General features: G+C 34.9%; 1 protein-coding gene across 1 annotated transcript in view; it reads left to right on the top strand.

Annotated features, from left to right (window-relative positions):
- The first annotated feature begins 413 nt into the window (after positions 1–413).
- LOC133617591 (activin receptor type-1B-like) overlaps positions 414–24462 on the top strand; it is a 44195-nt gene continuing 20146 nt past the window's right edge. The window contains exons 1-4 of the mRNA XM_061977655.2: positions 414–747; positions 3726–3971; positions 11292–11558; positions 19120–19350. Coding sequence (XP_061833639.1) covers positions 684–747; positions 3726–3971; positions 11292–11558; positions 19120–19350 — 808 coding nt within the window. The 5' untranslated portion in view covers positions 414–683. The remainder of the gene's footprint in view (positions 748–3725; positions 3972–11291; positions 11559–19119; positions 19351–24462) is intronic.

Below are 24462 nucleotides of genomic sequence, written 5' to 3'. Positions count from 1 at the left end.
CGTGTAGTGTTGTTTATTGTTGTATTGTTTACTGTCGTGTAGTGTTGTTTACTGTCGTGTAGTGTTGTTTACTGTTGTATTGTTTACTGTCGTGTAGTATTGTTTACTGTTGTTTTGTTTACTGTCGTGTAGTGTTGTTTACTGTTGTGTTGTTTACAGTTGTGTAGTATTGTTTACTGTTGTGTAGTGTTGTATACTGTTGTGTTGTATACTGTAGTGTAGTGTTGTTTACTGTCGTGTAGTGTTGTATACTGTCGTGTAGTGTTGTTTACTGTTGTATTGTTTACTGTCGTGTAGTGTTGTTTACTGTTGTGTTGTTTACAGTTGTGTAGTATTGTTTAATATTGTGTTGTTTACTGTCGTGTAGTGTTGTATACTGTTGTGTTGTTTACTCTCGTGTAGTGTTGTTTACTGTTGTATTGTTTACTGTCGTGTAGTGTTTTATACTGTAGTGTAGTGTTGTTTACTGTCGTGTAGTGTTGTATACTGTAGTGTGGTGTTGTTTACTGTCGTGTTGTGTTGTTTACTGTCATGTAGTGGAGGAGACTGGCCATCATCACGTCACGTGTCCTCGCCTCATCCAACGCAGGCTAGTAGCTAACTAGCTCAAGTTAGCTTAACGTGCTAGGATGTAGTGGAAGGAGCGTGTAAGAAAGGACAAAGGAGACACATATGTCATCATTATGGCACATTCACGGATGTCACAGGCGCTGCTCACCTGGCTGGTCCTGCGGAGAAGCTGTGAAGGTGAGTGCCCATGTTGTTGTTGTTGTTGTTGTTGTCGCGCAGGGCGTTAGCCGCTAGCATGCTAGTTGAGCTAGCCCAGTCACGAGAGCAAATCAACAATAATTGGGTTATTTGTGCACACTTTGATATAATAGTCAAATGAGCGTAACTCATCTTGATAGTTTGTTGTTTTTCTACTGGAGAACTAGTAATGAGAACATTATCTTATCAGTTCGATAAGTTGTTTTGTCAATAAGTTACACAACATGTCCCCCAGACCAACAAGGATAATATAACAATGTGTTTACTGTCAAACTAATACATTAAGACGTGCTAAGTCATCATTAGTACAACATCTATGCGAGGTTGGTTGTATCACAGAGAGATAACATACAGTGAAAGTGTGAAATAAAACGTTAAAAATACATAAGAGCTCCCTAAAAATATGTGGAGGTGGTTTAAACTGAGTTGCCAAGCGACAGCCCCGAAACCTTTAAGGATTTGACGGGTGTGTGTGAAGGAGGTTTTAGGGAAACTAAAAGTCGCTAAATTATTCAAAATAATGGTAGAAATTATATCAATTTGGCCACGGGGGAAGATTTGTGCTCCGCCGTCACACCATCGATAGGCCTGGGACGATAAAACGATATCAATATACACTATATTGCCAAAAGTATTTGGCCACCCATCCACATGATGAGAATCAGGTGTCCTAATCACTTGGCCCGGCCACAGGTGTACAAAATCAAGCACTTAGTCATGGAGACTGTTTCTACAAACATTTGTGAAAAAATGGGCCGCTCTCAGTGATTTCCAGCGTGGAACTGTCATAGGATGCCACCCGTGCGACAAATCCAGTCGTGAAATTTCCTCGCTCCTAAATATTACAAAGTCAACTGTCGGCTTTATTATAAGAAAATGGAAGAGTTTGGGAACAACAGCAACTCAACTGACAGAGAGGGGTCAGCGGATGCTAGTGATGGGTTGATGAGGCGTCATGAAGCGTTTCGACACATTGCAAAACTGTATTGATACTGTGTCACTAAATACTGACATCTGCTGGACATTAAAAATCCCTACAGGCAACCTATGGACCGACTCAACTGACACTGATTGTATGCCCTAGTACAGGGGTCACCAACCTTTTTGAAACCAAAAAACTACTTCTTGGGTACTGATTAATGCGAAGGGCTACCAGTTTGATACACACTTAAATAAATAAATATATTGTCATTTGTAAGTTACACGTAAGTGTGATTTAAACAAGAATAGCTAAATAAATAAATTTATATATATAAAAAAATGGGTATTTCTGTCTGTCATTCCGTCGTACATTTTTTTTCCCCTTTTACGGAAGGTTTTTTGTAGAGAATAAATGATGAAAAAAAACACTTAATTGAACGGTTTAAAAGAGGAGAAAACACGAAAAAAATTTAAATAAAATTTTGAAATATAGTTTATCTTCAATTTCGACTTTTTAAAATTCAAAATTCAACCGACAAAAAGAAGAAAAAAACTAGCTAATTTGAATCTTTTTGAAAAAATTAAAAAAAAATTTTATGGAACATCATTAGTAATTTTTCCTGATTAAGATACATTTTAGAATTTTGATGACATGTTTTAAATTGGTTAAAATCCAATCTGCACTTTGTTAGAATATTTAACAAATTGGACCAAGCTATATTTCTAACAAAGACAAATCAGTATTTCTTCTAGATTTTCCAGAACAAAAATTTTAAAAGAAATTCAAAATACTTTGAAATAAGATTTAAATTTGATTCTACAGATTTTCTAGCTTTGCCAGAATAATTTTTTTGAATTTCAATCATAGTAAGTTTGAAGAAATATTTCACAAATATTCTTCGTCGAAAAACCAGAGGCTAAAATATTTATTATTCTTTACAATTAAAAAAAAAATGTTTACTTGAACATTGATTTAAATTGTCAGGAAAGAAGAGGAAGAAATTTAAAAGGTAAAAAGGTATATTTGTTTAAAAATCCTAAAATCATTTTTAAGGTTGTATTTTTTTCTCTAAAATTGTATTTCTAAAAGTAATAAGAAGCAAAGTAGAAAATAAATGAATTTATTTAAACAAGTGAAGACCCATCCATCCATCCATTTTCTACCGCTTATTCCAAGTGAAGACGAAGTCTTTAAAATATTTTCTTGGATTTTCAAATTCTATTTGAGTTTTGTCTCTTTTAGAATTAAAAATGTCGAGCAAAGCGAGACCAGCTTGCTAGTAAATAAATACAATTTAAAAAATAGAGGCAGCTCACTGGTAAGTGCTGCTCTTTGAGCTATTTTTAGAACAGGCCAGCGGGCGACTGATCTGGTCCTTACGGGCTACCTGGTGACCGCGGGCACCGCGTTGGTGACCCCTGCTCTAGTATATACAATAATATAAACCAAGTCATTGTATTTCATTTAGGATTATTTCATATCTTCATTTAAATAAAAATATATTTTTATCTTTTTTAGATACAGTCAATAAATAATGTGAACATGTATCATAACATGGAAATCTAAAAGAACGTGTTGTGGATGATTGTGGACTGGGAATTTTTATTTTATTTTATTTTTTTACACATTTTTATTAAAAAAAAAAAAAAAAAAAGTTTTTCCGACGTATTCCATTTTAGACGATTTCTCTTCTTAGTTATTATTTCTCCGGCTGTAGAAAAGACCCGCTCACAGGGTACAGAGGAGGCGTCAGTGCGACACAGTTCGCGTATCGGTCACGTGACAAACAGCTCATGATCGGTCACGTGACAAACAGCTCATGATCGGTCACGTGACTTTCTAAAAGCGGTACGCGCACCGACACAGGGTTTTGCTCTATGAGCTCGACGCATGCGCCGATGCGTCGGTGTTGCCGGACCCATCACTAGATATATGTATACAGTTACCTTGAATGGATGAATTCATACCGCGATATGAATTTTGTCTCATACCGACCAGCCTCGGCATGAATTCATTCATTCATTCATTTCCACAGCTCTTTGGTGCAACTGCACCACAGCCCGGTGTGAGAAGACGGGCTTCCAGTGCGAGACGGACGGCGCCTGCATGGCCTCCACCTCGTTCCTGGACGGCCAAGAGCAGCACCTTCGCACTTGCATCACCAGAGACAAACTCGAGCCTCCGGGTCAGCCTTTCTACTGCCTCAGTGCAGATGGCCTGGTCAACATCCTGTGCTGCTACAGCGACTACTGCAACAACATGGACCTCAAAGTACCCTCCGGTGAGACACTATCCACGCCCTTTTTAGTGCACGTCACAGACATTGAAAACAAACAAAAGACACAATGTCCCACACCCACACACATTCTGCCCATTATGTAATTATGATGTCATGACAGCTGCTTTTGTTTTGTTTTTCGCTGGACTGCACTTTACTCGCTGCAGTCTTGGACGTGTGCTGTATCTCACAATTTTATTTTTTTAATCCACTGAGAGTGTATCATTATAGTCTAAATCAGTGTTTTTCAACCACTGTGCCGTGGCACACTAGTGTGCCGTGAGATACAGTCTGGTGTGCCGTGGTAGATGATCTAATTTCACCTATTTGGGTTAAAAAAATTTTTTGCAAACCAGTAATTATAGTCTGCAAATTATGTGTTGTTGTTGAGTGTCGGTGCTGTCTAGAGCTCGGCAGAGTAACCATGTTATACTCTTCCATATCAGTAGGTGGCAGCAGGTAGATAATTGCTTTGTAAATGTCGAAAACAGCGGGAGGCAGCGTGCAGGTAAAAAGGTGTCTAATGCTTAAACCAAAAGTAAACAAAAGGTGAGTGCCCCTAAGAAAAGGCATTGAAGCTTAGGGAAGGCTACACAGAACAAAACTAAAACTGAACTGGCTACAAAGTAAACAAAAACAGAATGCTGGACTACAGCAAAGACTTACTGTGGAGCAAAGACGGCGTCCACAAGGTACATCCGAACATGACATGACAATCAACAATGTCCCCACAAAGAAGGATAAAAACAACTGAAATATTCTTCATTGCTAAAACAAAGTAGATGCGGGAAATATCGCTCAAAGGAAGGAATGAAACTGCTACAGGAAAATACCAAAAAAAGAGAAAAAGCCACCAAAATAGGAGCGCAAGACAAGAACTAAAACACTACACACAGGAAAACACCAAAACACTCCAAATAAGTCATGGTGTGATGTGACAGATCGTGACAGTACACCTACTTTGAGACAAGAGCTATAGTGATGCATGCCTGGTTATGGTTTGAAGTCATATCCAACAATTGCGACAACGACTTTTTACTGTCAACTGAGTTTATGATTTCTGCTGGTGGTGTGCCTCCAGATTTTTTCAACGCAAAAAATGTGCCTCGGCTCAAAAAAGGTTGAAAAACACTGGTCTAGATATCTGGCAAGTAGGGATGGTCATTGGTCACCTATCACATTTAAACCCGATATAAATTCAAAGTCCATGGGAATCAAAAAGGATTGTGTGTGTTCATGTGGTAAATAATTATATACCGTAAACATTGGACGATAGGTCGCTACTTTTTTCCTACATTTTGAACCCTGCGTCTTACAAAACGATGCAGCTAATATATGGATTTGTCTTCGCTGACAGCCATAATGCAATCGTTTTAAAAAACAAAAAAAACAAGCAAACACATTGATAAGGTGTGTTATTGTTTGTGCTATAGTGCCATCATTTGGACGAGTTTGCTAACGGCAGGTGCTGCAGTGTCCTTCCATTTAGTCCAGTGGTTCTTAACCTGGGTTCGATCGAACCCTATAGGTTCGGCGGAGGTCAAGACACACCCGACTCATCGTGTACGGTAAATAAAAACTTCTCCCTATCGGCTTATTACGGAAGTCAGACTGATTTGCAGGTGTGTCATTTGTTGTGAGTTTATGCACTGTGTTGGTTTTGTTCTTTGAACAAGGTGATGTTCATGCACGCTTCATTTTGTGCACCAGTAAAAAAAACATGGTAACACTTTAGTATGGGGAACATATTCACCATTAATTAGTTGCTTATTAACATGCGAATTAGTAACATATTGGCTCTTAACTAGTCATTATTAAGTACTTATTAATGCCTTATTCCAGGGGTGCTCATTACGTCGATCGCGATCTACCGGTCGATCTCGGAGGGTGTGTCAGTCAATCACCAGCGAGGCATTAAAAAAATAGTCCTAAAAATGAGCGATCATAAATCTTCACTATGACGTCACTTTCGTCACTTGATTGACATTCACGGCACCCGAGGGTCTTCTGAGATGACGCTGGCTGCTACCAGCTCGTTAAAATTACCGACTGGAAGGCGAGAAACACTTTATTTCAACAGACTCTGGCGCCGTACCTGTCGTCAAAACTCCAAAGACCGACTGCACAGTTGCACAATAAAAGCTCTGCTTCATCCTGCCTGCGCTACCAAAATAAGAGTCTCAGAAAGCTGGCGTGCACAAGCTAGCAAGCTACGGAGTTTGCCGACAATGTATTTCTTGTAAAGTGTATACAAAGGAGTACGGAAGCTGGACAAATAAGATGCCAAAAACCAACCACTTTCATGTGGTATTGGACAGAAAGGAGGACTTTTTTTCTCCTCCATTCGAAAATGCGGACGTTATCATCACCACTGTCTGATTCCAATCAATGCAAGTCATCACAATCAGGTAATACACCAACTTATATTCTTGTCTTCATGAAAGAAAGGAATCTATATGTGTTAAACATGCTTGTATTATCTTTAACCGCCTTTAACTTGTTAACAATATTAACTATATGTGTTAAACATGCTTGTATTATCTTTAACCACCTTTAAGTTGTTAACAATATTAACTATGTGTTAAACATGCTTGTATTATCTTTAACCACCTTTAAGTTGTTAACAATATTAACTATTTGTGTTAAACATGCTTGTATTATTTTTAACCACCTTTAACTTGTTAACAATATTAACTATATGTGTTAAACATACTTGCATTATCTTTAAACACCTTTAACTTGTTAACAATATTAACTATATGTATTAAACATACTTGTATTATCATTAAACACCTTTAATGTATTAACAATATTAACTATATGTGTTAAACATGCTTGCATTATCATTAAACACCTTTAACTTGTTAACAAAAACATATATTTCATAAATAAGTAAATATAAATTATATATATGAATGAGGTAGATCCCCACGACTTGATCAATTGAAAAGTAGCTCGTTGCAGAAAAAGTGTGAGCACCCCTGCCTTATTCGGTCTGCTCTAGCCCTAGCCCTAACCCTAACCCTAACCAAATAACTCTAAATTAAGTCTTTGTTACTTAGAATATGTTCCCCTAGTGTCCAAAAAACTCTAAATTAAGTCTTTGTTACTTAGAATATGTTCCCCATACTAAAGTGTTACCAAAAACATATAACATTTTATTTTTCACTAAAGAAGGGTTGGGTGAATGCGCATATGAAACTGGTGGGGTTCGGTACCTGCAACAAGGTTAAGAACCACTGATTTAGTCCTTTCAACCCGAAGTAGAAGTGTTTATAGCGTTTCTACTAGTATAGATTCTCCAAGCAATGTTTGTAAGTTTTACAATACAACTAAAACAATTAATTCTGACTAAACCGTCCCATGTGTGACGTCTGTAAGAGTGTTTTCTTGCATATTTGTACGTGCTATCGTAATGTAATCAAGCTAGAGTTGTTAGCATTAGCTAATATGCTAGCACGTTTACAAGTGTTTGTGTTAGTATTGCTAACTTACGACCACATTCTTTTTGTATTGTTCCAGTATGGCAAATTCCTCCGTAAATTCACCAGGTCGTTACCGTGGAGTTATTGAGTCTGTTTAGCTGAATGGAGAGCTAGCTTCCGCAGCTAGGGGGTTCATGACGATGGTTTCTGTTTTGTTTGATCATCCGTTTACTACCGTGTTACAGGCACCGTTTGGAAACAATTAAGGTATGTAAATAAAAATGTACAGAATAATATTGTGTAAATATCTAAGTTCACAACGTATATGTCTGCGGCTTATAGTTCGGTGCGGCTAACATCTGTGGGTGCGCTCTGTAGTCCAGAAAATATGGTAATAATAATAAAGAAACATTTTTTAGATGTAACATTTAACACTGATGTGATAATAAGTGTGCTGTCAAGTTGTTATAGCTTGTTTTCTTACACCTCTGAGTTTCATTTGCAAGTATGCATTCATTTCAGTTTGTTCAGATGTGTTGCCGTTGTCAGGAAGTAGTCTTTGCCATTAATTTGAATGTGCCAATCTTTTTCTTGTGCGAGTCCTACAAATTGTTTATCCTGTAAGTATTGTAATAGGGCTGGACGATTATGGCAGAAATAATAATCACGATTATTTTTGATTGCTATTGTAATCACGATTAATACCACGATCATTCATTAATTTGAAAACGTAAGCCATATACTGTATATATGCCACCAAAATTCAACTTTAAATATCATTTGAAACAACATTGTATATTTATTTGTAACAAATAAACAAGTGAAATAATAATAATACCGGTAGTATTATTATCCATACATTTCAATACCAATATAAAAAACAATGAAATTCAGTTTTTGTTTAAATTTTTTTGAATTCCGTTTTTTAACTTATTTTACCACCAAAGAGTGGGTGCTTTTTGTGTCATAAATTAAATTTAATAAAATGTTTGTTAATTAAAGGCAAACACTATCCCATTTTTTGATGCCTTTGGAAAATTTTGACCAGTATTTAAAGTTAAAGCGTAATAATTTTGTACATTATGCTTGTGTAAGGTACTTTTTTGAAACGGTTATTGTAAAGGGGTGAAGTGTGCTGCTGTTCTGTTTGTACGTTTATCTTACATCCATGATGTCGTTCACAACAACACAAGCAGATGTGATGTGTTGTGGATGTATGGATTGTTCTTGCTAGCTTTAGCTTCCTCATTTAGTCGCTGTTTCAAGTGGCCGTCTCCACATTGATTAGTTCAGGGCGTGTTTCAGGGATGAATGAGCACAACCGGACACGTAATTTTTCTCCAAAAAATGTTCCTTCTTCTCACAATGACAGAACTTCTCTCAGATTTATGTCAATTTCCGTAATTTCAGCGTTTGACAGTGTGATTACGTTCGCGGGAATCATATGCCTTTCTTTTTTTGTTGAGTTTAGTGATTATTGATGAAGCATACTAGCGCTGTGTCAAATAAAAGGTAGCAACCATGGTGAGATCCCAAACATCTAGTAGACGTGGTCTTGTTTTCACTCATTCACCGCACATTAGAGATGCGCGGTTTGCGGACACAACCGCGGATTATCCGCGGGTCGGGCGGTTGAAATAAAAAAAAAAATTGATTTTATCCACGGGTCGGGTCGGGCGGTTGAAATTAAAAAAAAATTAGATTTTAAATAGATTCAGGCGGGTGGCAGTTAAACCAATTCGGAAATATATATACATAGTTAAATGTTGTTACCCACATACGAAAAACGAGCAGGCACCTGCAGCATGCCACAACAGAAGAAGAAAAAAAAAAGAGATGGCAACGCTGGCAGCAAACGTGGTACGCGACAAACTAAAAAAGGGAATACTAAAGACCGGGGGGAAAAAAAGGCCAGAAAAGTTCAGCGTGGACTCGTTTTTATGAGGTTGTAAATCAGGATGATAGTAATGCTGGCTACGTGATTTGCAAGAGCTGCGACGCTGTTTATGTCTACGACAGTCACAAAACCGGGACATCTAACATGGTGCATCACATTTGTGCAAAACCCCAAACCTCCACAAACACCCTGAGCATGAGCAGTTTCGTCCGCCGTGATCCCAGAAGAGTGCCACAGGATGTTAAAACAAGATAGAACGCAGCTGCCTGCAGCAGTTTGAGTGGCGCGAGCGCGCTTGGAGGTGCGCTCAGCGCGGCTCCCAGATGATTGCGCACTGGTGTGCGTCTGGGCCGTGACAGCGTGGCACGCATTGAATGTCTCTGCTACATTGGATCAGTCTCCTTTCTTTAACAGGCAAAAGCTTTATAACCTCACTAATGCCTTGCATCGTCTAATTAGATATATAACAACGGGTGGGTGCGGGCGGGTGCGGTTTTGATTAAATGTTAGTTCGGGTGGATGGCGGATGGTTGACGACTTTTGTGATGCGGTTGCGGATGAAATAATTGCCTATCCGCGCATCTCTACCGCACATCAATTTCACTGTTACAAGCTCCGGAATTCGCATGCACATTGTGCGCCCCATATTTTTATGATCATTTTAAGCCATAATCTGAGTCAAAATTAAAATTTAAATAATTGTCCAGCTATATGTACATTTTAGTTGTAGTTTTCATGACCAAATTTGAAGATGTTGAGATAGTAGGGGTGTAACGGTACACAAAAATGTCGGTTCGGTACGTTCCTCGGTTTAGAGGTCACGGTTCGGTTAATTTTCGGTACAGTAAGAAAACAACAAAATATACATTTTTGGGTTATTTATTTACTAAATTTGCAAAATCTTCCACCAAAAATATTTTTCTTAGTGGAATGTTTGATGTGAAGTAATTGGAACCTTGGATAGGTCAATAATAACATTGATTTTGATTCAATATTATGTTTTGAGCAATGACAGTTTGAAAGAAAAAAAAACAGCTTTGTTTTTTTAGTCAACATTGCAACTTTTTCTAAATTGCATTTAACCTTTAAGCTTTTTTATTCACTTTTGTTATGTTTTTGTTTATTTTAATAATATTTTTAGAATGTGCCGTGGGCCTTTAAAACATTAGCTGTGGGCCGCAAATGGCCTCCGGGCACACTTTTGACACCCCTGCCATAGATAATAAAAAATTAAATGTGATAAATCTATGGATAAAAAGCAGAGCCTGGCGACGCATGCGCGTTTATCATAACTCTCTCTCTCTCTCTCTGTCTCTGCCCCTCCCTCACCAATGCTGCTGCACGCATAATTTGTTTTGTTTTTAACCCCTTCTTAACCCTGAACGTACATTGAAAATACACGCAACCCTAACTCAAAATGCCGGACATTTGAGGCATTTAAGAAACTCCGCCTTGACAACTCCGCAAAAGAGGACATGTCCGGTGAAAAGAGGACGTATGGTCAGTCTATCCTAGCCCGTTAGCTGCTAGCATGCCGTGTGTTGTGCCTCGGTGTGCATTGTTTACACAACGTGCATGACGCTACTTAATATGTCCGTGTGGAAACTCGTTCGGTACACCTCTGAACCGAAACGGTTCAATACAAATACACGTACTGTTACAACCCTATGAGATAGCCATGTAAAATCGCTAATACTAATCAGTAGCATTTGTATGGCATATCTAATGTAAATTAGCATCAAGCTAGTGCATTTTTAAAAGTGGAACTTTTTTCTGTGATGCTTTGTTGACGTGGAAGATTGCAGAGAGAGTCTGTTATGAGTGCTTGAGTGTGAATGTCAGGTCATTTTCCAGGTGAAGTTTGGTCCTGTTCAGCATTCCTTTTCAATACAACGTAAAAATGTCAATAGTTGTTATGACTTTGTGCTCTTGTTTCAACCTGCTGAGCTGGTGTCAAACCAGTGTCGCATTCCGCACACTAACCCCCCGTCTCTTCCTCAGTGACCACCCAGTCGGGCCCCAGGGGTGGTTCGGGCCCAGGTGGGTCGTGGGGGCTGGTGGAACTGGTCGCCTTGATCGCGGGGCCGCTCCTGCTGCTTTGTTTACTACTGCTGGTGGGCGTCTTCATGTGTCAACACCAGCGCCGGGCCTGCGGGCACAGACAGAGGCTGGGGCTGGAAGATCCCTCCTGCGACAATCTTTACATGCCTAACGACGGGACACTGCAAGACCTCATTTACGACCTGTCCACATCTGGTTCAGGCTCAGGTCAGCCACAGCATAACTCTACAAGCTGACGGCTTTTCCTATTTATGAAGTTCAAGTCAAATATTCTAACAAAACACATGTCTTAAAGTAGGTAAGTTGTATGTTTGCCTCATCTTTCACTTGAAGAATGCGCTACCGACCTGATAAGTCCAAAAGAGAAAGGGATGCTACCTGGTGGTTGTTTGAGTACACTGCAGCTAGTCCCTGCATAGTCCCACTCCTTAATGCTTCGGTCACATGCAGGATTCTCACAAGAATGAGGCAAAAATACAACAATGGCTACTGTATGTAAAGATGTTTTTTTTCCCAAATTATGAATTTCAAGACAAATATTCTAACCAACCACATGTCTTATGTGGAGATGTGTTGTTCTAATTATGAATTTCAAACAAATATTCTAACAAGCCATGCTTTAAGTAAATGTGTTTTCTAATTATGAATATTAAGTAAAATATTCGAACAAAACACATGTCTTATGTAAAGATGTTTTCCTAATTATGAATATTAAGTGAAATATTTGAACGAAACTCGTCTTATGTAAAGATGTTTTACTAATTATGAATATTAAGTCAAATATAACAAACTACATGTCTCAAGTAAAGATGTTTCCTAATTATGAATATTAAGTGAAATATTTGAACAAAACACGTCTTATGTAAAGATGAGTTTTCCTAATTATGGATATTAAGTCAAATATTCTAACAAAACACATGTCTTAAGTAAAGATGTTTTCCTAATTATGAATATTAAGTGAAATATTTGAACTAAACTAGTCTTATGTAAAGTTGTTTTCCTAATTATGAATATTAAGTGAAATATTTGAACGAAACTCGTCTTATGTAAAGATGTTTTCCTAATTATGAATATTAAGTCAAATATAACAAACTACATGTCTCAAGTAAAGATGTGTTTCCTAATTATGAATATTAAGTGAAATATTTGAACAAAACACGTCTTATGTAAAGATGAGTTTTCCTAATTATGAATATTAAATCAAATATTCTGACAAAACGTGTCTTAAGTAAAGGTGTTTTCCTAATTATAAAATATTAAGTCAAATATTCGAACAAAACACATGTCATGAGTAAATATGTGTTTTCCTAATTATTAATATTAAGTCAAATATTCTAACAAAACACACGTCTTATGTGAAGATGTTTTCCTAATTATGAATATTAAGTCAAATATTCTAACAAAACACATGTCTTAAGTAAAGATGTTTTCCTAATTATGAATATTAAGTCAAATATTCTAACAAACTACATGTCTCAAGTAAAGATGTTTTCCTAATTATGAATATTAAGTGAAATATTCGAACAAAACACGTCTTATGTGAAGATGTGTTTTTCTAATTATGAATATTAGGTCAAATAGTCTAAAATAACATGTCTTATCTGAAGATGTTTTTCTAATTATGATTTTCAAACAGTCTAACAAAACACCTCTTATGTGAAAATATTTTTCTAATTATGAATATTAAGTGAAATATTCTAACAAAACATCTCTTATGTGAAGATATTTTCCTAATTATGAATATTAAGTCAAATATTTAAACAAAACCCGTCTTATGTAAAAATGTTTTCCTATTTATGAATATTAAGTGAAATCTTCGAACAAAACACGTCTTATGTAAAGATATTTTCCTTATTATGAATATTAAGTGAAATATTTGAACAAAACACGTCTTATGTAAAGATGTTTTCCTAGTTATGAATATTAAGTCAAATATAACAAACTACATGTCTCAAGTACAGATGTTTCCTAATTATGAATATTAAGTCAAATATTTGAACAAAACACATGTCTTAAGTAAAGATGTTTTCCTAATTATGAATATTAAGTCAAATATTCTAACAAAACACATGTCTTAAGCAAAGATGTTTTCCTAATTATGAATATTAAGTGAAATATTTGAACAAAACACATCTTATGTAAAGATGTTTTCCTAGTTATGAATATTAAGTGAAATATAACAAACTACATGTCTCAAGTACAGATGTTTCCTAATTATGAATATTAAGTCAAATATTCTAACAAAACACATGTCTTAAGTAAAGATGTTTTCCTAATTATGAATATTAAGTCAAATATTCTAACAAAACACATGTCTTAAGCAAAGATGTTTTCCTAATTATGAATATTAAGTGAAATATTTGAATGAAACTCGTCTTATGTAAAGATGTTTTCCTAATTATGAATATTAAGTCAAATATAACAAACTACATGTCTCAAGTAAAGATGTTTCCTAATTATGAATATTAAGTGAAATATTTGAACAAAACACGTCTTATGTAAAGATGAGTTTTCCTAATTATGAATATTAAATCAAATATTCTGACAAAACATGCCTTAAGTAAAGGTGTGTTTTCCTAATTATAAAATATTAAGTCAAATATTGGAACAAAACACGTCATGAGTAAATATGTGTTTTCCTAATTATTAATATTAAGTCAAATATTCTAACAAAACACACGTCTTATTTGAAGATGTTCTCCTAATTATGAATATTAAGTCAAATATTCTAACAAACTACATGTCTCAAGTAAATATGTTGTCCTAATTATGAATATTAAGTCAAATATTCGAACAAAACACGTCTTATGTGAAGATGTGTTTTTCTAATTATGATTAGGTCAAATAGTCTAAAATAACATGTCTTATCTGAAGATGTTTTTCTAATTATGATTTTCAAACAAATAGTCTTAACAAAACACATCTAATGTGAAAATGTGTTTTTGTAATTATGAATATTAAGTGAAATATTCTAACAAAACATCTCTGATGATAAGATATTTTCCTAATTAAGTCAAATATTTAAACAAAACCCGTCTTATGTAAAGATGTTTTCCTATTTATGAATATTAAGTGAAATCTTCGAACAAAACACGTCTTATGTAAAGATATTTTCCTTATTATGAATATTAAGTTACAATCGGGCGGAAGGCGGGGTACACCCTGGACAAGTCGCCACCTCATCGCAGGGCCAACACAGATAGACAGACAACATTCACACTCACATCCACACACTAGGGCCAATTTAGTGTTGCCAATCAACTTATCCCCAGGTGCATGTCTTTGGAGGTGGGAGGAAGCCGGAGTACCCGGAGGGAACCCACGCAGTCACGGGGAGAACATGCAAACTCCACACAGAAAGATCCCGAGCCCGGGATTGAACCCAAGACTACTCAGGACCTTCGTATTGTGAGGCAGATGCACTAACCCCTCTGCCACCGTGAAGCCTACGGGTACATATTTACATATAAGTAAATATGTACCCCGCCTTCCGCCCGATTGTAGCTGAGATAGGCTCCAGCGCCCCCCGCGACCCCAAAGGGAATAAGCGGTAGAAAATGGATGGATGGATGGATGAATATTAAGTGAAATATTTGAACAAAACACGTCTTATGTAAAGATGTTTTCCTAATTATGAATATTAAGTCAAATATAACAAAGTACATGTCTCAAGTACAGATGTTTTCTAATTATGAATATTAAGTTAAATATTTGAACAAGACGCGTCTTATGTAAAGATGTTTTCCTAATTATGAATATTAAATCAAATATTCTGACAAAACATGTCTTAAGTAAAGGTGTTTTCCTAATTATAAAATATTAAGTCAAATATTCGAACAAAACACATGTCATGAGTAAATATGTGTTTTCCTAATTACGGTATTAATATTAAGTCAAATATTCTAACAAAACACACGTCTTATGTGAAGATGTTTTCCTAATTATGAATATTAAGTCATATATTCCAACAAAACATTTCTTAAGTAAAGATGTATTCCTAATTATGAATATTAAGTCAAATATTCTAACAAAACACATGTCTTAAGTAAAGATGTTTTCCTAATTATGAATATTAAGTGAAATATTTGAACGAAACTCATCTTATGTAAAGATGTTTTCCTAATTATGAATATTAAGTCAAATATAACAAACTACATGTCTCAAGTAAAGATGTGTTTCCTAATTATGAATATTAAGTGAAATATTTGAACAAAACACGTCTTATGTAAAGATGAGTTTTCCTAATTATGAATATTAAATCAAATATTCTGACAAAACATGCCTTAAGTAAAGGTGTGTTTTCCTAATTATAAAATATTAAGTCAAATATTGGAACAAAACACGTCATGAGTAAATATGTGTTTTCCTAATTATTAATATTAAGTCAAATATTCTAACAAAACACACGTCTTATGTGAAGATGTTCTCCTAATTATGAATATTAAGTCAAATATTCTAACAAACTACATGTCTCAAGTAAATATGTTGTCCTAATTATGAATATTAAGTCAAATATTCGAACAAAACACGTCTTATGTGAAGATGTGTTTTTCTAATTATGATTAGGTCAAATAGTCTAAAATAACATGTCTTATCTGAAGATGTTTTTCTAATTATGATTTTCAAACAAATAGTCTTAACAAAACACATCTAATGTGAAAATGTGTTTTTGTAATTATGAATATTAAGTGAAATATTCTAACAAAACATCTCTGATGATAAGATATTTTCCTAATTAAGTCAAATATTTAAACAAAACCCGTCTTATGTAAAGATGTTTTCCTATTTATGAATATTAAGTGAAATCTTCGAACAAAACACGTCTTATGTAAAGATATTTTCCTTATTATGAATATTAAGTGAAATATTTGAACAAAACACGTCTTATGTAAAGATGTTTTCCTAATTATGAATATTAAGTCAAATATAACAAAGTACATGTCTCAAGTACAGATGTTTTCTAATTATGAATATTAAGTTAAATATTTGAACAAAACGCGTCTTATGTAAAGATGTTTTCCTAATTATGAATATTAAATCAAATATTCTGACAAAACATGTCTTAAGTAAAGGTGTTTTCCTAATTATAAAATATTAAGTCAAATATTCGAACAAAACACATGTCATGAGTAAATATGTGTTTTCCTAATTACGGTATTAATATTAAGTCAAATATTCTAACAAAACACACGTCTTATGTGAAGATGTTTTCCTAATTATGAATATTAAGTCATATATTCCAACAAAACATTTCTTAAGTAAAGATGTATTCCTAATTATGAATATTAAGTCAAATATTCTAACAAAACACATGTCTTAAGTAAAGATGTTTTCCTAATTATGAATATTAAGTGAAATATTTGAACGAAACTCATCTTATGTAAAGATGTTTTCCTAATTATGAATATTAAGTTAAATATAACAAACTACATGTCTCAAGTAAAGATGTGTTTCCTAATTATGAATATTAAGTGAAATATTTGAACAAAACACGTCTTATGTAAAGATGAGTTTTCCTAATTATGAATATTAAATCAAATATTCTGACAAAACATGTCTTAAGTAAAGGTGTGTTTTCCTAATTATAAAATATTAAGTCAAATATTCGAACAAAACATGTCATGAGTAAATATGTTTTCCTAATTATTAATATTAAGTCAAATATTCTAACAAAACACACGTCTTATGTGAAGATGTTTTCCTGATTATGAATATTAAGTCAAATATTCTAACAAACTACATGTCTCAAGTAAATATGTTTTCCTAATTATGAATATTAAGTCAAATATTCGAACAAAACACATGTCATGAGTAAATGTGTTTTCCTAATTATTAAGTCAAATATTCGAACAAAACATGTCTTATGTGAAGATGTGTTTTTCTAATTATGAATATTAGGTCAAATAGGCTAAAATAACATGTCTTATCTGAAGATGTTTTTCTAATTATGATTTTCAAACAAATAGTCTAACAAAACACATCTTATGTGAAAATGTGTTTTTGTAATTATGAATATTAAGTGAAATATTCTAACAAAACATCTCTTATGTGAAGACATTTTCCTAATTATGAATATTAAGTCAAATATTTAAACAAAACCCGTCTTATGTAAAGATGTTTTCCTATTTATGAATATTAAGTGAAATCTTCGAACAAAACCCGTCTTATGTAAAGATATTTTCCTTATTATGAATATCAAGTGAAATATTTGAACAAAACACGTTTTATGTAAAGATGTTTTCCTAATTATGAATATTAAGTGAAATATTTGAACAAAACACGTCTTATGTAAAGATGTTTTCCTAATTATGAATATTAAATCAAATATTCTAACAAAACACATGTCTTAAGTAAAGATGTTTTCCTAATTATGAATATTAAGTGAAATATTTGAACAAAACACGTCTTATGTAAAGATGTTTTCCTAATTATGAATATTAAGTGAAATATTTTAACAAAACATGTCTTATGTAAAGATGAGTTTTCCTAATTATGAATATTAAGTGAAATATTTTAACAAAACTAGTCTTATGTAAAGATGTTTTCCTAATTATGAATATTAAGTGAAATATTTGAACAAAACATGTCTTATGTAAAGATGTTTTCCTAATTATGAATATTAAGTCAAATATAACAAACTACATGTCTTAAGTAAAGATGTGTTTTCCTAATTATAAAATATTAAGTCAAATATTGGAACAAAACACATGTCATGAGTAAATACGTTTTCCTAATTATTAATATTAAGTCAAATATTCTAACAAAACACACGTCTTATGTGAAGATGTTCTCCTAATTATGAATATTAAGTCAAATATTCTAACAAACTACATGTCTCAAGTAAAGATGTTTTCCTAATTATGAATATTAAGTGAAATATTCGAACAAAACACGTCTTATGTGAAGATGTGTTTTTCTAATTATGAATATTAGGTCAAATAGTCTAAAATAACACGTCTTATCTGAAGATGTTTTTCTAATTATGATTTTCAAACAAATAGTCTAACAAAACACATCTTATGTGAAAATGTGTTTTTGTAATTATGAATATTAAGTGAAATATTCTAACAAAACATCTCTTATGTGAAGATATTTTCCTAATTAAGTCAAATATTTAAACAAAACCCGTCTTATGTAAAGATGTTTTCCTATTTATGAATATTAAGTGAAATCTTCGAACAAAACACGTCTTATGTAAAGATATTTTCCTTATTATGAATATTAAGTGAAATATTTGAACAAAACACGTCTTATGTAAAGATGTTTTCCTAATTATGAATATTAAGTCAAATATAACAAACTACATGTCTCAAGTACAGATGTTTCCTAATTATGAATATTAAGTGAAATATTTGAACACAACACATCTTATGTAAAGATGTTTTTAGGGGAGGGAGGGTTTTTTTTTCTGGGTTGATGCACTAGTTGAAAGTGTATCGTGTGTTTTTTTCTATGTTGATTTAATAAATAAAAAAAATAAAATAAAAAAAAATAAATAAAAAGATGTTTTCCTAATTATGAATATTAAATCAAATATTCTGACAAAACACATCTTATGTGAAGATTTTTCCTAATTATGAATATTAAGTCAAATATAACAAACTACATGTCACAAGTAAAGATGTGTTTCCTAATTATGAATATTAAGTCAAATATAACAAACTACATGTCTTAAGTGAAGATGTGTTTTTCTAATCATGAATATTATGTCAAATTTTGGAACAAACCACATGCCAACTTTTAGGTGTTCTTACTTTGTGTCGTTCAGGTCTGCCTCTGTTCGTCCAAAGGACCGTCGCAAGAACAATTGTCCTGCAAGACGTTATCGGTAAGGGGCGTTTTGGTGAGGTGTGGCGAGGCCGTTGGAGGGGCGGTGATGTGGCGGTGAAAATCTTCTCATCTCGAGAAGAGCGCTCCTGGTTCCGTGAGGCTGAGATCTATCAGACCATCATGATACGACATGAGAACATCCTGGGTTTTATCGCTGCCGACAACAAAGGTGCACACTTCTTTCTTTTTCTGGCATTTATGCTAATAGCCTGTTAACACTGAGCACACTACTGTGATTCAATGAAAATATATTTTACTAATAACATTAGAAATGAAAGCTGCAAGCAGCATTGGTCGGGCCCGCGTATTTGGCAGGTGCTAGTCCTAAGTGTCCCAATACTTTTGTCAAGTTTTAGTCCCAAGTGTCCCAATACTTTTGTCTACTTTTAGTCTGAAGTGTCCCAAGACTTTTGTGTAGTGTACCTACCTTGTCTGCATTGTGTGGGCACGTTGGTGCTTCCTGCTTTTAAGCAGCCATCTTAAAAAAACAGCAGCGCAGCAGCATCAGCGCTGCGGTTCTTTGAAGGCTCATAAAATCAAAACCGGAGAAGTTAGAAAAATTATTTCGATAACTTTTATTTGGAAGGGTTCAATCTCTCTCCTGTGTTATTTTGAAGCTGATACGACAAACGCACTCAGAGGAGATAATGTTTGAAGAGAAGTGACCGGTTTATAAAAAAAAATTGTTTTGAAGGGGGAATAGCAAACTTCCTGTAGATTTTTGCTGGGGGTTGTCAATATATGAAATGTAGGTCTAAGTGAGACCTACATAGAGGTTTTTGTTTCATGTCTCTCCGACATTCCCAGTGGGAGTTACAGGCAGTTTTGTCATTTTTTTCTTCCGAGGAGCAGTTTTTTCTGCGTTTTATTCAAAAATTGCGCTAGAGCGCAATTTTGAGATTTGGGGTTAGGTTTTTTTATTAGATCGCAATTTTTGCCAGTCCTGATGTGTGTGTTTTCAGTTTGGTGAGTTTTGAAGCATGTTAGGAGGGTGAAAATACAGCTCAAAGAGGCAAAAGTTACTGTTTTTAGTACTTTTTTGTCTTGAAGGGGGAATTGCCAACTTCCTGTTGATTTTTGCCCGAGAATATACTATTATGAAATCTAGGTCTAAGTCACACCTACATAAAGGTTTTTGTTTCATGTCTCTCCGACCTTCCTGATGTGTGTGTAAAATTTGGTAAGTTTTGAAGTATGTTAAGGGGGTCAAATTACAGCGCAAAGTTGCGGAAGAATAATAATAATAATAATAAGAAAGAATAAAACCTTACAAATTCAATAGGTCCTTATGTCCCATTGCATAAGGACTCCCTTTGGGAGTCCTTATACAATGGGCCAGACATGCACCTGGGGATAAGTTGATTGGCAACACTAAATTGGCCCTAGTGTGTGGATGTGAGTGTGAATGTTGTCTGTCTATCTGTGTTGGCCCTGCGATGAGGTGGCGACTTGTCTAGGGTGTACCCCGCCTTCCGCCCGATTGTAGCTGAGATAGGCTCCAGCACCCCCCGCGACCCCAAAGGGAATAAGCGGTAGAAAATGGATGGATGGATGGATGGTTTAACTGCCACCCGCCTGAATCTATTTAAAATCTAATTTTTTTTTTATTTCAACCGCCCGACTCGACCCGCGGATAAAATCTAATTTTTTTTTATTTCAACCGCCCGAACCGCGGATAATCCGATAGTCACACACACTAGGTGTGGTGAAATTACTCTCTGCGTTTGACCCATCCCCTTGTTTCACCCCCAGGGAGGTAAGGGGAGCAGTGAGCAGCGGCGGTGGCCGCGCTCGGGAATCATTTTGGTGATTTAACACCCAATTCCAACCCTTGATGCTGAGTGAATACATACATATATATACATATAGTGAAGTTAAATTTTAGGAAGCAGGAACAAGCAGAAAATTATATATTTTTCAAGTGTTCAAGGTATTTTAAATTGTATTATAAATCTAAAATCTGACCTATAAGCAGGAAGACACCTTCATAAATAAAACATTATTTTATCGTGCATTTGGACATTTTATTTCCCGGGGATGCAAATGGCCCTGATTCAGTGTCACAGCTCAAGGCAGGCAAACAGTATTATTATTAGAGCTGTGATTCTTTGAGCACCACATAATTCGATTCGATTCTTGGGGGTAACGATTCGATTCAGAATTGATTCTCGATTCAAACCAATTCTTGCTTTAAAATCAATACTTTAAAAAAAAACAAAAAAAACATTGGGGGCCAGTTCTATGATTAACTTACATTCCTCCATACAATAGACCAGTGGTTCTTAACCTGGGTTCGATCGAACCCTAGGGGTTCGGTGAGTCGGGCTCAGGAGGTCAAGACACACCCGACTCATCGTGTAAATACAAATTTCTCCCTATCGGCGTAATACGGATACGACAACAGCAGAAGTCAGACTGATTTGCAGATGTGTAATTTGTTGTGAGTTTATGCACTGTGTTGGTTTTGTTGTTTGAACAAGGTGATGTTCATGCACCAGTAATAAAACATGGTAACACTTTAGTATGGGGAACATATTCACCATTAATTACTTGCTTATTAACATGCAAATTAGTAACATATTGGCTCTTAACTAGTCATTATTAAGTACTTATTAATGCCTTATTCCGCATGGCCTTATTATAACCCTAACCCTCTAACCCTGACCCTAACCCTCTAACCCTAACCAAATAACTCTAAATTAAGTCTTTGTTACTTAGAATATGTTCCCCTAGTGTCCAAAAAACTCTAAATTAAGTCTTTGTTACTTAGAATATGTTCCTCATACTAAAGTGTTACCAAAAACATATAACTTTGTCTTGAATTTGAAAAAAATATATATATATTTTTCACTAAAGAAGGGTTGGGTGAATGCGCATATGAAACTGGTGTGGTTCGGTACCTCCAACAAGGTTAAGAACCACAGCTCTGAAATAGTTGTTGTATTATTTAAAAGAAAACTGTTTTGTTTTTTTTAATAAAATGCTAGCCAAACATTTAATGAAGTCAAATACAAAAATGGTGAAGTATCCAACACTTCTCTTTACTAAAGTAAATCTGTACTGCAGGAATGATCATCTACATCAGTGGTTCTCAAATGGGGGTACTTGAAGGTATGCCAAGGGGTACGTGAGATATTTTTTTTAAATATTCTAAAAATAGCAACAATTCAAAAATCCTTTATAAATATATTTATTGAATAATACCTCAACAAAATATGAATGTAAGTTCATAAACTCAGTGAAGCACAAGCTCAGGTTTCTCACTAAAAAGTCTGTCAAAAAGAACTGTGAAAAGAAATGCAATATTCAGTGTTGACAGCTAGATTTTTTTGTGGACATGTTCCATAAATATTGATGTTAAAGATTTCTTTTTTTGTGAAGAAATGTTTAGAATTAAGTTCATGAATCCAGATGGATCTCTATTACAATCCCCAAAGAGGGCACTTTAAGTTGATGATTACGTCTATGTGTAGAAATCTTTATTAGGGCCCGCATGGCCCATTGCATAAGGACTCCCTTTGGGAGTCCTTATGCAATGGGACATAAGGACCTATTGAATTTGTAAGGTTTTATTCTTTATTCTTTATTCTTCCACCGCCACATGAAACTGTAATTTGACCCACTTAACATGCTTCAAAACTCACCATATTTGACCCACACATCAGGACCTGCGAAAATTGCCTTTTTTTAAAAAAAAAACCGAACCACAAAACTCAAAATTGCGCTCTAGCGCCCCCTAGGAAAAAAAAAACTAGACTGCCTGTAACTCCCACTAGGAAGGTCGGAGAGACATGAAACAAAAACCTCTATGTAGGTCTGACTTAGACCTACATTTCATAATAGTACATTGTCGGGCTAAAATCAACAGGAAGTTGGCAATTCCCCCTTCAAGACAAAAAAGTACTAAAAACAGTAACTTTTGCCTCTTTGAGCTGTAATTTGACCCCCTTAACACGCTTCAAAACTCACCAAACCGAACGCACACATCAGGACTGGCAAAAATTGCGATCTAATAAAAAAACCTAACCCCAAATTTAAAAATTGCGCTCTAGAGCAATTTTTGAATAAAACGTAGAAAAAACTGCTCCTCGGAAGAAAAAAATGACAAAACTGCCTGTAACTCCCACTGGGAAGGTCGGAGAGACATGAAACAAAAACCTCTTCGTAGGTCTCACTTAGACCTACATTTCATAAATTGACACCCCCCAGCAAAAATCTACAGGAGGTTTGCTATTCCCCCTTCAAAACAAAATTTTTGTAAAAACCGGTCACCTTCCTTCAAAAACTATCTCCTCTGAGCGCGTTTGTCGTTTCGGCTTCAAACTAACACAGGAGAGAGATTAAACCCTTGTGATTAAAAGGACAGAAGCGCATTTTTTCGAACTGCTCCGGTTTTGATTTTATGAGCCTTCAAAAACCGCTGCGCTGATGCTGCTGCGCTGCTGTTTTTTTAAGATGGCTGCTTAAAAGCAGGAAGCACCAACGTGCCCACACAATGCAGACAAGGTAGGTACACTAGACAAAAGTCTTGGGACACTTCAGACTAAAAGTAGACAAAAGTATTGGGACACTTATGACTACCACCGGACAAAAGTATTGGGACACTTAGGACGACAACTGGACAAAAGTTTTGGGACTACAACTTGACAAAAGTATTGGGAAATTTAGGACTACCACTGAACAAAAGTATTGGGACATTTACACCGAAAACTGGACAAAAGTATTGGGACACTTGGGACTAAAACTTGACAAAAGTATTGGGACACTTGGGACTACAACTGGACAAAAGTATTGGGACACTTGGGACTACCACTTGACAAAAGTATTGGGAAATTTTGGACTAAAACTGTAAATAAGTATTGGGACACTTAGGACTAGCACCTGCCAAATACGCGGGCCCGACCAACGCTGCTTGCAGCTTTAATTTATAATTGAATCACTTGTTTATTTTTCAACAAGTTTTTAGTTATTTTTATATCTTTTTTTTCCAAATAGTTCAAGAAAGACCAAATCAAATGAGCAATATTTTGTACTGTTATACAATTTAATAAATCAGAAACTGATGACATAGTGCTGTATTTTACTTCTTTATCTCTTTTTTTCAACCAAAAATGCTTTGCTCTGATTAGGGGGTTCTTGAATTAAAAAACATTTCACAGGGGGTACATCACTGAAAAAAGGTTGAGAACCACTGATCTACATCAACAATATGATTTTCCTGAGTGGCTGGACAGGACGGATTACTTTTTTACTTTAATTGATTAAGAATCATTACAAATAA

Source organism: Nerophis lumbriciformis, linkage group LG18 (genome assembly GCF_033978685.3).
Source record: "Nerophis lumbriciformis linkage group LG18, RoL_Nlum_v2.1, whole genome shotgun sequence".
Lineage (NCBI taxonomy): Eukaryota > Metazoa > Chordata > Actinopteri > Syngnathiformes > Syngnathidae > Nerophis > Nerophis lumbriciformis.
This window is presented reverse-complemented; position numbering and strand designations above follow the sequence as displayed.